The 13,238-nt window shown below is 55.7% G+C and overlaps 1 protein-coding gene across 1 annotated transcript; it reads right to left on the bottom strand.

Annotated features, from left to right (window-relative positions):
* Positions 1 to 7,876: 7,876 nt before the first annotated feature.
* On the bottom strand, positions 7,877 to 12,949 carry TLCD3B (TLC domain containing 3B). Its single transcript, XM_032606892.1, is given in 9 exon segments — positions 7,877 to 7,960; positions 7,962 to 8,003; positions 8,005 to 8,046; positions 8,048 to 8,094; positions 8,097 to 8,166; positions 8,468 to 8,563; positions 8,994 to 9,228; positions 11,889 to 11,972; positions 12,825 to 12,949. Coding segments are annotated over 9 exon segments (825 nt in total).
* Between the last annotated feature and the right edge of the window lie 289 nt (positions 12,950 to 13,238).

Raw genomic sequence — 13,238 nt, 5'->3', positions numbered from 1 at the left:
TTTGGCATCACTAAATATTGTGATTTTAGGTTGCATAGCAATGTGAATATACTTAACATTGCTGAACTTTGTGCCTGAAAACAGCTAAGATATAACTATTCATTCATATGTGTATTTTTACCCCAATTTTTTTAAAGTAATAGAAATGTAAAACCAAACTACGCTGAGATACCACTTGTCACCCATCAAATGGTGAAATTCAAAGCAAATGTTAACACACAGCGTTGGTGAGGCTGTGAGTAAATGGGCACCACCTCTGTAGCTGAAACGGAGCAGGACCCTAGGTCTTTGCCCCTCCGTGTCCTCAGCCTGCCTTTTGTCTGTGGGAAAACTTTAGCCAAACAATAAGTTTAGGGCTTCCACTGGTGGCGCAGTGGTTAAGAATCCACCTGCCAATGCAGGGGACACGGGTTCGAGCCCTGGTCCGGGAAGATCCCATGTGCCGCGGAGTAACTAAGCCCGTGCGCCACAACTACTGAGCCTGCGCTCCAGAGCCCGCGAGCCACAACTACTGAGCCCACGTGCCGCAACTACTAAAGCCCTCGTGCCTAGAGCCCGTGCTCCTCAATGAGAAGCCCGTGCTCCGCAACGAAGAGTAGCCCCCGCTCACCACAACTAGAGAAAAGCCCGCGGCGCAGCAACAAAGACCCAATACAGCCAAAAATACATTAAAAATTAAATAAATAAATACATTCTAAAGAAAAGAATACGTTTGATCAGAGAAGTGAGAAAATGCAGAAACAAAGGAAAACAGTCCAGCAAGACTAAATAATAATAGTTTAGTCATTAAGCATAGTTAAGGACCCTTAGTTCCTTCTCAAGGGCTATAGATAATATTCTGAGCCATCTCCCGTGAGCTGTCTTGTAGATACTGAAACCCGCACCAGGTGGAAGGAGTTAACTACATGATGACCGGACTGTAGCCATGACATAAGCTCCCACAATTCCAAGAACTGGCCTCCAAGAAATGGGAACAAATCAACCCTGGAACCAAGGACTAACTGTACTTAGAACAATCAAGATGACGCTGGTCAGACCACCAGTGACCAATTTCAACATGACGGTCAGAGCTGACTGTGCTGTTCCTGCGTGTAGCCCCCTCCCTCCGTCTATAAAAGCTCTTGCCCACTGATTGTCAGTAGGGGGGAGTTGCCGTTTGGACAGGAGTCCACCCTCCCCACTGGTTGCCAGCACCCAAAATAAAGCAAACGTTCCTTTGCACCAACCTTGCTCCTTTATTGGCTTTTGCGCAGCAAGCAGCCAGACCCCACTTTCAGTTACATAGCCACTGTCAGACTCTTTGATCCAAAAAATCCACTTCTAGGATTTGGCCCATGAGCAAAATAATAGAAGTTCAAGGCCATTAACGGCAGCATGTCTTCAATGGCAAAAGACTGGAAACAACCTAAATGTCCACGACTGGTTCAATCAGTTATGAGAATTTCACACAGTGAAATAACATGCAGCCATGACAAGAAAGAGGCCCTTTATGTACCTGTACAGAAAAAACTAAGGTAAGGAGGCGCATGAATGGAATGCTGCCATTTGAGTAAAAAAAAAAAAAAAAGAGCGCTTATATATGTTTGTTTATTTGTGCATAAATTATTCCTGGAAGGCTGCACAAGAAAGTGGTAACTATGGTGACCTCTGAGGAGGCTGCTGTGAGGCAGGGGAGGGCAGGAAGAGGATTTATTTTGTACCATGTGCATATGTTACCTACTCAAAAGAATACACTAAAATAATATCTTTTTTTAGATAAAGGCAACCATTAGGTTTCCTCTGAGGTTCTCCAGGATAAGAAAGGAGGAGGCAGGACTAAGGGAGACGCCGTCCAGGAGCGGGTGGGTTTGGGGAGAGGCAGACCTGGGCCTGCAGTAAAAGGAGGGGCGAGCTGGGCAAGAAGCCCAGCCCTGCTTCCTGCACTGCTTTCTTCTCCTGGGGTTTAGCTCAGGCCCAGCAGCTCACCTCCAGAAAGCCTTGTTGCAGGAAGACAAGGATGAGGCTGGAGTTCCAGCCAGTCGCGGGGGAAAATACAGACAGGTCTGAGCCCTGGTTTGTCCAGAGGTAGAAAGGCTTTTCATCCATCCATTAAGCCAATAAGTATTTATTGAATACTTATTCTATACTGTGGTGCTACGGCTATGACCAAGGTCAATGATCTCTGGCTTCACAGGCTTGCAGGGGAGACAGACAAATACACAGACAACTCCAGTGCAGTCAGACTGATGTGGTGACAGGGGATGGTCAGAAAACTCAGGTTCACTTCCCAGGGGAAGTGTCGTCTCAGCTGTGACCTGGAAGATGAGGAGGAATTACTGGGTCAAGTTGGGGCAAGAGTGTCCTAGGCAGAGGTGTGTGCAACGGCTGGGGTGTGCTGAGGAAGGGAAGCTCGGGAAAACCCAAGGTGGGTAGGCAGACGAGAGTGTCGCAGATCAGGGTAAGAAGTTCAAAATAACACAGGAGGCAAGGGAAGCCACTGGAGGGTTTTAAGTAGCGGATCCACGTGTTCTGGTTTGTTCTCGCTGGGGGAAGACGGAATAGAGATCAAGCAGTCCATACGTCGTTGCAATAAGCCAGATGAGACATAGGGCTGGCTTGAATGAAGGGGGGCAGGGCGGCACTGGAGGGAAGGGAAGTGGATGGATTTGAGATTTAGGTCGGAGATGAGCCAACAGGTCTTTTTTTTTGACCGCACGTGCCATGTGGGATCTTAGTTCCCTGGCTAGGGATCGAACCCGCGCCCCCCTGCAATGGAGGCATGGAGTGTTAACCACTGGACCTCCAGGGAGGTCCTAGCCAACAGGTCTTGATTATGGGTTTGTCAGGAGAGAAATAGGGAGGGGTTTGAGACGATTCCTAGGTTTTTGTGTTGAGCAGAGCATCTAGAGGAATAGTGAGCCCATTTGCTGCGATGGAAAAAAGGCGCAGGTTTGAGATAGGAGAATCAAGAGCTCCATTTGGGATCTATTGAGTTTGAGATGTTTTTGGACATACAGAGCCATGAAGCAGGAAGTTGGGTAGGGGAGTCTGGAGGAGAGGAGAGGGCTGGGCTGGAAATATACATTTGTGAGTCACCAGCATATAGATGGTATTTAAAGCCATGCGACTAGATGAGATCACCTAGGGAGAGAGGGTATAGATAGAAAAGAGAAGGTCCAAGCCTGAGCAGCTCAGAGGAGGAGGAGTCGAGGAAACTGATGACTGTGGCCCCCATGCCTGGAGGCAGGATGCTGACAGACAGAACCAACCATTAGATGACAGAAGTAAAAAGACAGAAGTGATCGTTAGATGTGGCAAGTTATGGGGTCATTGGCAGACCTGGCCAAAGTGGCTTCAGTGCAGTGGGAGGGACAAAGCCAGGTCTGAAGGGTTTGAACAATACACTAAAGGTGAGGGAGCGATGACAGCAAGTGTAGACAGCCCCTTAGGGATTGTCTGTCTATACTCTGAACGATGTGTATCCCTGAGTTCTCTCCCCTGTGGTCCCCGCAGGCAGAGACCATGCCCTGGTGATTTCTATCTAAGCCACAGATGGAGCCCAGCACATAACAGGAGCTCAATACATTTATCTAATGGTTGGATGAATAAATGAATGGATAATTCACTGCTTGTGTCCAAAGGGCCTTTTCTTTTCCTTTTTTTTTTTTTGGAAAAGGGGAATTTATTTATTAAAGAAAGTCATCTGCGAGTTCTACTTAAGTTAGTACCCTTGACGTTAACACTTTGGATTGAAACAGGCCATCTTTCAAATAACAAGTGGACTCTACAAGCAGCGCCTACAGGTCAATTCAAGTAGCGTTTCAAGAGCCCAGAGGGACACTGGAGGGAGGTGACCCCTTCCCGGGGTGACGACCTTGTCTGTAAACACTGTCAGGGGCTAGAGGCACGGCCGAGCGCGCTGCCGCCACAGAGGTTTTTCAGCAGGAAGATCCAAGCGCGGGTGTGGCCTGGGCGCCCAACACCCAGGGTGGGGCCCCCTCCGGCCCGCCCTTCTCCGCTCCCCAGCCCAGGGCACCCCGGGGTCTGCCCGCTCTTCCCAGCCCTCGGCTGGGAAGTAAGAGGCCGCCCTCCTGGACCCCGCGGCCTACGTGCGGTTCAGGGTCTGGAAAATGCGGGAGATCTGCAGCATGACTGGGCCCGTCTCGGCATCGTTCATCCACTGGGTGCTGTTCAGCGGGTTCTCGAGCATGTCTTCAAATGCTAGTAAGATTTTAGGGTTGGTCAGGCCCAGCTGCACCACGGGGTTATCCAGGATGGCCTGAAGCAGAGGGCTGTCGCAAAGGGCCTTTTCTGGTAGAGAGGACAGCAGTGTTCTTTTGAGGCGATGGAGGAAACTACCAAATCTACTCCAAAGGCTAAAGGCTCTGGACCCCTTCTCCCAGGACCCCGTCTCCCATCTAAGCCCCCAAGGGCAGCTGCATGCAGACTTGGGGAGGGGGCCCTGGGCCAGAGCCAGGAACCAGGTGGAGTACCTGCTGCCCTTCACATGCCTGCGTCATTGGGTAAATCACTTCCTCTTTCTTAGAAGAGATAAGTGTAGGGAAAAGAGACCCACAAGAGCCAGTCCTGCAGGAGGCCCCAAAGATGTCAGTCTGTCTCCTCTTTTCCCCCCTTTTTTTCTTTTTGCGCCTTTTCCTTGTTTAGGAAGTAGAAGCTGACCCTGACAAGTACCTCCCAGGGTTGCTGTGAGGAGAATGGTTGGATAGTCCCTGAGGATCGGAAAGATGAGGGGTACGAATCCAGTGGAGGAAGGAGCCTCCTTCCATAGGACAGAGGACCTCATACACGCCACAGACACATGCCTGGTGTGGGGCATGTCATGGAACTGGGACTGTCAGAGGCTGCTGAATAGGCAACTGTGTAATAAAACCAAGGAGACCCTGAAGTGTCCTTGGGCTTGGGTGGGGCGGGACACATGTGTGACAGAGAGGCCCACCTTCCAATCAGAAGGGAGCTAATTCTTAGCCACTGGTTGGGGGGGCAAGAGGAGTGAAAGTGGCTGTTGGGAAGTGACAAATAAGGGAAAAGCAGAAACTAGAAAGGGTAAATGGGATGGCCCTTGGGGGAGCCCACCCAGAGAGGGGTAGCCTGTGAAGGCTCTGTGCATGGCCAAGAGACCTGCCCCGAGATGGGCCGGGGGACTTCCTCTGACAACCCCCATGCCTGCAATACCTTTCCCTGCAGCACCTGATACAACCTGATGGGATGAGGCGGGAGGGCCTGGAGCCTGGGAGCTGTGCCTTCCTTGGGCAAGAACAGGGAAACAAGCAGGCAGGCGTGGACACTGCTGCCACCTAGTGGAAATGTCTGTTATTTGTCTAGGTTGCTAATCCCAGGGCTGTCCTCAGCTGAGCAGTACGAGACAGAGTTTGGGCATGGGGGAGACCCCTGTGCCCCTGCATTTGAGGACACGAGGCAGGGGGTAGGCTCAGGGGAGGAGGATACATGCCATTGGGAAGTGTGTGTTGCCCACATCACTTTGCCCATCTATGCCTTGTCTCCCTCTTCTATAAGATGAGGGCAGCAGTACCCACCTCGTAGGATTTTATGATGGTTCAATGAGTCAGTCCATTTAAAGTACTTGGCATAGTAGCAAGTGCTCAATAAATGCTATCTGTGGTCAATCCAAGGGGTAAGTGGAGATGTTTAGGCCTGTCCCCCCTCCCCCCGCAAATCCACTATGCCTGCTATACGAATGCAGCTTTCCTTAGTCCCGGCTTTCAGCAAGATTGCCCAACCAAGTCCCCCTATGTGTAAATCCTGGGGCTTCCACTGTTACTGTTCTATCATCAGCAACAGCCCAAAGGCTCTGTGGGTCCCAATCCCTTCCCTTTGGATTCGGAGGCTTGGGGGGAAGGATTCCAGATCCTGGCACTTTCTCTCTCCCCTCACCCTAGAGTGTGTGATCAGAATGGCTCTGGGCGGTGACATCACAGAGCCCTCACCCCATCACTGGAGTGGAAGGGTGATGAGGCCGTGGCAGTGGGCGCAGGTGTGGATGTGGCTGGCTGGGCTGGGGACCGTAGAATCAGGTGGGAAGCTGTCCTGGGAACAGTGGGAAGGAGGAAGGCTGGGGTGTGGGGTTCCTGCCCCTGAGAGGCTGGGAGGCCAAGCCTGGGCTTTTCTCTTTGCTCTCCATGCTTCTCTCCCATCCTCCCTGCCTGGCGTGGGTCTTCTCATGGAGAGCTCAGCTGACCCTCACGAAGTTTCTGGAACAAAATCAAGGCCCTCCACAGCTGTACTAGGGCTCTGTGGCCTGGCCAGGCCCTGGGTCTGCCTCAGCCTCTTGGGTGGGGGGCACGGGTCTGTTTGGCTCTTTCATAGACTTTGCTCTGGGTCCCCAGCACCCATCCTGGAGAATGCCAAGGCCTTGGCCCGGGGAGCAGAGTCTCCACTCTTCCTAGACAGACCTGACCTTCTTTGATTACCCAGACTCGGACCAAGCCAGGCTCCTGGCCCTGGCCCAGTTCATTGGAGAGAGACCTGTCATCTTTGTTGACTCAGGTATGACCCAGCTTGAGAAGGGGCTGCCCTCCTTGACGGGGCCTGGAGGACAGCTGCCCTTGGCCCTTCGGTTGGAGGTGAGTCCAGGGCCCCTGTCTCAACCTCACTGTCTAGCAGGTTCCGACTCCAGGCTCTTCCATCACATCCTGGTGGGCGCTCTGGTGGTGGCCTTCATCTTCCTGCTTTTCCAGTTCTGCACACACATGTAAGGCCTGTCCCCTCCCCAAGCCCCGCCCACCTCAACCTTCCTTGGGAGGGGCTGAAGGACCCAAAGCCCAGGGAGGCGGTGGTGGCGTGACCTCCCACCTCTGATCTCCACACCCCATAGGAGCTGTGAGAAAGGGGCCTAAAAAGCCGGATGAGGGCCCTGGACTCTGCCCCTGAGTGCCCATACCCGCTCTCCTCTCCTGCTGATGAATAAAAGTCCTTCTCCCTGACTGCTCAGCGACCCAGCCCGGGGGGTCCTGCCCCATCCTGCGGTCAACCAGTCATCGTGCTTTCTATCCCCAGGCGCCTGCCCCCTTCCCAGCCCCAAAGAACTGGGTGACGAGGGCCTTGGTGGCGTTCACGCATATCCTCTTTATTAGCGGTCTGTAAAGCACCTCCCAGGGTCCCCTGACCCCAGACTGGAGGAAGCCTTGAGAGGTCTGTAGCACCAGGGACATGCCAGGGCCCGAGGGCAAGATGTGCAGCCTAATGGGGAAGGGACCAGGTGGCCCTCCACCTGCCCCCGGGGTTGCTCAGCACTGGGAAGGCTGGAGGGTAGCAACCACCTCCCTCCCCCGACACCCACAAACGAGTTTGCATTTGGACGAATTAATAAAATAAATAAGATTCCTCAGGCTGGCCTCCCCTGGAGAGGAGCAGTGGGGACGGCCAGCCCTGAGCGAGCCCACGGGCATTAGATAGGGTGTCCCCTCCCTCCCAGGTGACAGGGAGTTGAGAGGAGTTTGCAGGCAGGGGGGCTGGCATGGCCTTGGCAGCAGGGCCTCCCCGGACAATTCTGTGAGTCCTGGTCCCCTCAGGCTCCCCACAGCCTTGAGCCCTAAGCGGTTTGGGAAGGGTGCGTCTTCTTCCTCTTCCTTCGCTTCTCCAGGGCCCAGGGGAGTGATGGAGACAGGGGCTAGGCAGGAGGGGGTCGACCCTCGGTTCAGGCACTGTAGGGAGAGGTCCCCTCTCCCTGCCTTCCAACTCACCTGGTCCCAGCCCTCAGCCCCTGAGGGGACGTGTCCCCACCCCTTCGGAAGTCCATCTGTCAGTTCCCGGGGGCTGTCAGGGGCAAGAGGCCAGTGGCTCCTCCCCCACCCAGCAGCCCCAGAGCCCTGTCCCGCGGCGTAGGGGTGGGGGGGGGGAAGGGCCCCCGGCCCCACCCTCAGTCCTGGGTCTGACAGGGGGAGGGCGGCCGGGAGCCCCGGGGCCGGAAGAGGCGGCAGGCCCCGCGGCAGATGAGGAAGAAACCAGTAGAGCTGCGGGGCTAGGAGCAGCGCGGCGCCCAGGTTTGACGTGCGCCGGGATGGCGAGCGGCACGGCGAGCAGGGGCAGGGCCCGCGTGCCGCCCGTAGGCCCAGTACAGGTAGGGGAAGAGCAGCACCGGCAGCAGAGGAAGCTGAGCAGCATCAGGGCCCCGTTGACCTTGTGCAGTAGCGTGTGCTGCTGCTTGTACTGCGGGCGGGGCGGGCAGACAGGGGCGGGCTGAGGGGCGGGGCGCGCCCGGCCACGTCCCCGGGCCACCTCCCCCCTCGGCCCACCTCCCTGCCTCGCCTTCCTCGGACAGCGGCCAGGTTAGGGGCCCCAGGCCCCGCTCCCCTCCACCCACCCCCCTCCGCCCTGACGCCTCCCCTATACCCCGCCTTATAGCCCCGACTCTTCACCTGTCCTTTAAAGCATCTCCAATCGGTCCCTAAAAGTGCCCGCCCTTCCCCGGTCCTCCTGTCACGCTCAGAACCCTCAGCGCCCCTCTCACCTGGATGAGGATCTTGCCAAGGCAGACGAAGGGGGTGCTGACCTCTGCCATCAGCAAGCAGCCTAGAAAGAAATCTCCCTTGCCTTGACGCCACACCTGAGAGGAGAGGAAGGAAACAGCCTGCCCTGAGCCTGGGTTCCTGGGCAGCACCTGCCCCCCCACCCCCGTCACTTTTGGGGATGCTTCACTCTGAAAGTCTGAGCACAGGTGAACAGTAGCTAAGCTGGGAGCACTAACTCACCGTATCCCTCCAACCATCCTGCAGGTGAGATGGTATTCCTGATACTACAGATGAGGAAACTGAGTCTCAGAGGCAGTGGTGTGTAACCACAGCTCCAAAGCACCACAGCTGGGTGCAATCCACCCTCTTGCCGTTTGGGGCTGGGCTGGAGCTCATTAACCCCTCCATGGGGCCCTCCATCCTGGGCCTGCCCTGCTGCTGGGACCTGGACCCAGGGCTTCCTAGGCTCCTGCAGTGCTGGCATGAGCAGGACACGGGGCCCTGGCTCTCAGCGGCCCCACTCACCACGGACAGTGGGAAGCACACGAGCACCATGACGGCATGGTGGAGCACCATGAGGAACTCCTTGTGCAGGTAGCCGCGTGCCGCGGCCCAGGTGCTGCCCGGGGCTCTGGTCCCCGCTTCGTCCCCTCCGTGCCCCTTGACCTGGTGCTTGTGCCAGTGACAGAGGAACATGGCGTAGATGTCATAGATGAAGTAGGGCACCGCAAACTGCGTGTAGGCAGAGGAAAGCCAGTGTCTGTCGGGCAGAGAGAAAGGGGGGTCAAGGAGGAAAGGGGATGGGCAGGGCAGTTGCCAGGTGCCGGGGTCCATGCTGGATGCATCCCGGAAGTCAGATCTCAGGTGATATTCGTAACAACCCTGAGACGGAAGTGGACTCTCAAGTTACAAGGGTAGAGGGTGAAAAATTTGCCCAAGGTCACACTATCACACAGCTGGTAAGTAGTAGGGCTGGGATTCAAACACCGACTGACCTGAGGACCCACCCAAGATTCCTATTCATTCATTCATAGTCTCACTCTCACTCTCTCTCTCTCTCTCTCTCTCTCTCTCTCTCTCTCTCTCTCTCTCCAATATGGTGGGAGAAAAAGGAAGAGAGACCAGAAGACAGCCACAGACCTGAGGGCCGAGATAGAGTGAGAAAACAAGCCAGACCAGATCTGAGAAACAGCTGAGATCAGGACGAATTACAGCAGAAGAGTAATTCTGGGAGTGGTGGGGAGAGAGCATATTGGCCGACATCAATTGACCGCTTATTACATGCGGGCACTATTCTAATATTCTAAATCTTTTACATGCACAAACGTATTTACTCCCCACAGAAAGCCTATAAAAAGTAGGTATGGTTGTCACCCCATTTTACAGGTGAGAGAGGCTAGGTAACCTGACCAAGGAATAAACAGGAGAAGTCTGGCTCCACAGCTCTCCCTCTCAGCCCTGCTGTCCCCTAGAAGATTCGAGACAGGGGTCACAGACAGGCCGCACTGGGGAGTTGGTGGTGCTGTCAGCGGTGCTTGCTCTGCTTGAATGTGGCCCCATCTCTTGTTTTTTCAGGTACAGCCAAGCATTATGGAGAAAACGCTGAGCAAAAGGAGTCACGAGCAGAGAAAGTTCCATGCACTTAGTGAGTAAACAAAAATGAAAAGTGCATGAATATGCAACATTGCGTTTTTTCTTCTCGAGTCAGCACTTGAAGCACCTTCTCTTAAATCTGTAGTCCTGTGACAGGTCCGAGGTGGGGTGGGAGGTCGAAGAGGCAGGCCCAGGGGAACTCGCCCAGCTCGGTGGAGGGATGAAAGCAAAGTCAGCCAGAAGGGACGCAAATATGAGGACAAAATAAGAGCAGCTGCTGAAGGGAGAAGTGGGAGTGAGACCTGAGGGCAGGGCAGCTGAGGACCAAGGGTGAGATGGAAACAGAAGGTGAACCCTGGGAAGGCTGGCCTGGAAGGGGACAGGCAGCCCACTCTAGCAGGGATGATGTCAGGAAAGAGAAGCAGAGACCCGTGCTGGAGTGTGTGACCAGGTGGGAGAGAGAGAGGAGAGGAAGCAGTGGCCCAGGTTAGAGACGAAGGGTAGGAAGGTGGAAAGGGGTCCCACTGGCCCAAGAGAGGTTAGAGCAGAGAGTGGCCTGGAGAGTCAGCCACAGCAGACACGGTGACACCACTAGCTTGTGGGGCTCCAGGACCTCCAGGCCCTGGGCTCCAGTGTGCAGGGTTAAACCCATTCGCACCCTCTTCAGCAATTAGGTGCTCAGAGGTAGGAACAGCTGTTGCCCCTGGATTAACCCTGATCCTTCCCACCCACCTGAGGATTAAGCGGGGAGGGACAAGAACAGACTGGGTGGGGCGGGGGAGAAAATGTAAGAACTGAAAAGTGACCTCTGTAAGAAGGCGAGAGAAGGGAATGTGTGGGGATCCAGGCTCATCTTGGACCCAGGGGTGGGAATGGGGGGAGAGGACAAGAGGAAGCCAAGTCCCCGGGGTGGGGGTCTGAAGAAAGAGTTTAGCATCCACTCTGTGTGGCCAGAACTGCTCTAGGCGTTAGACACACACAAGTCAATTCCTCCTCGCAGCAGCCCTTCCAGGGAGGGATGGACCTCGGTCCACAGATGAAGGAACTCGAGGGAGACAGGGAATGTCTCTAGGTTGGGGCATCCAGACAATGTCCCTGGAGCTCAGCAGCCACCAGAGGAGGGAACAGGACCCGAAGTTTAAGCGTGGGGCGTCATCAGCACCCTCACCGGCAACTCTGCGGTGGCGGCCCGTGGGTCAAACCTAGAGCTCCCGTCAGCAACCACGGACAGGGCCCCTCTCCTCCCTCCTCCTGCTCTACCTCTCAGGCCTGGGGTTTTGGCAAGCACCAGGCACTGCAGCAGCTCCCAGTGCCAAATTTTGGCCTCTTCACCCTCCACTCTCCACCCCACTGCCTAACCATTGGTGGCCTTGTTTGTGTCATCTGTCCCTCTCATGCATAGAGCTGGGGCTGGACACCTGGATTCTGGGAGGAGGGGAGGGGTGAGCCCGACACGAGTAGAGAAGCACCCCAGTTGGTGCTGATTGGAAATGGGGTCTGAGGGGTGAAACGGTGGGAGGAGGTACGGGAGGAAACAACCTTCAGGACCTACTATGACCCGAGAGGCCGGGAAGCCTAGGAGCTGCCTTGAGAATCCTTTTTGCTCCCCGCTCCCTCTCCTCCTGGTTCTGACCTTTAAGGACAGGATGTGGGTAAATTTATCCCTGGGTGTTGAGTTGCAGCTACTGCAGTTTGACCTTGCTCAGGCTCAAGTTAAGGGCTTGGGGACCACTGAAGGAGTCCCCTAGATGATCTGGGGTACTCAGGGGTCACACATACACACACAGGCTGCTGGAACGGGGGCTAAGGCGGTCTCATGGCACTTACTGGTCATCTATGATGTGCTTGCAGGAGGTGGAGACGATGTAGCCAGCTGTGGAGGCCATGACGGCTTGGACAGAGGACACTAGCCTAGGGAGGAAGAGGGAGCAGCAGTAGAGGGAGGAGACGCGCCCCTCGGTTTCTCCTCCTTACTGACCGGTTTTCTGCACTTCTTGGGTGCTCCCTGCCCATCTTTCCCCAAGGCTGCCTTGCCCGGGACTCAGCCACACCACCTCAGGCTCCTGGACCGGCCCGGCTGCTACTCCTCGGTTCACCCTTTCCTCACTGGACACTGAGTTGCCTTCCTCTCAGGAGGACACCAGGGAGGTCATCGTGAGGTGAGAAGCTGCTGGGCACGAGTGGCTGATGACAAGGTGTCTCTTCCAGGGAAGTGGGGGGGCACAGCACAGGATGGCAGGGGGAAGCCTGTGGGCCTGTTCTGGCACCATCAGCTGCCCAGTCATGGTGCTGGTTATCCCATGGCCCCTCGGTTGCCTCTGATTCCCCCTGGTCACTTTCCCGCTCTCTCATTGCGTGCCACCACGCTCCCTCCCCAACTCTGGCCCGGATTCCAGGGTGTGCAGAGTTCCACTGTTCGCTCCTCTGTCCCTCATTCCCCCAAACACATGCCCCGAATAATACACAGCTCTGTGCCCCTTGCCTTGCTCTCTAATATCCTATAGGGATGTTTTAGTCACAGGCCGGACCTGTTTTGGAGGGTGGGAGGGTGAATGGGAAAGGGAGGGAGAGCAGTCTGAATACTAGTAGACCAGATGGCTGGGCTTGGATGCGGTCTCCCGGGACAGCGAGTAAGGCAGTGAGGAGAGAGGGAAGCTTGGAGGTAGAGCCCACCGACCACTTCAGGAGCCCCCAGTCCCCACCGGGCCAAGGGTCCCTTCCATCCCCAAAGAGCCTGGGCAGCGGGGAAGAGATGCAGTTTACCTGGCTGAGACAATGACCGCGTCGGCCTCCCCCCAGCGCAGCTGGGGCAGCCGCTGGAGCGTGTTCTTGGAGAGCAGGAAGAGTCCGGGGAACACCACCCCTCCAGCCACCATTGGGGTCAGCATGGTGCTCAGGCCTCGGGCAGGGAGCCGAGCGAGCGGCCGAGAAGGGACAGGGAGGCCGAGCTGAAGGGAGTTAGAGGTGGAGAAGGGACGCCAAGCCGGGGAAGGAGAGAGAGGAAAGAGAAAGGGGCACAAGGGGACAGGGCAGGGACGGGATGGGGCTGTCGAGTCAGACCAGAGGACCCGAAAAGGGAGTTAGATGAGACTGGGGAAATGGGGAGAGGACCGGGGACAGGGAGGACCCGAGAAAGGGAGCAGGAGAAAGCGAGCCAGAGGGCTGGGAGAGAGCCGA

This window comes from Phocoena sinus, chromosome 15, assembly GCF_008692025.1.
Source record: "Phocoena sinus isolate mPhoSin1 chromosome 15, mPhoSin1.pri, whole genome shotgun sequence".
Lineage (NCBI taxonomy): Eukaryota > Metazoa > Chordata > Mammalia > Artiodactyla > Phocoenidae > Phocoena > Phocoena sinus.
This window is presented reverse-complemented; position numbering and strand designations above follow the sequence as displayed.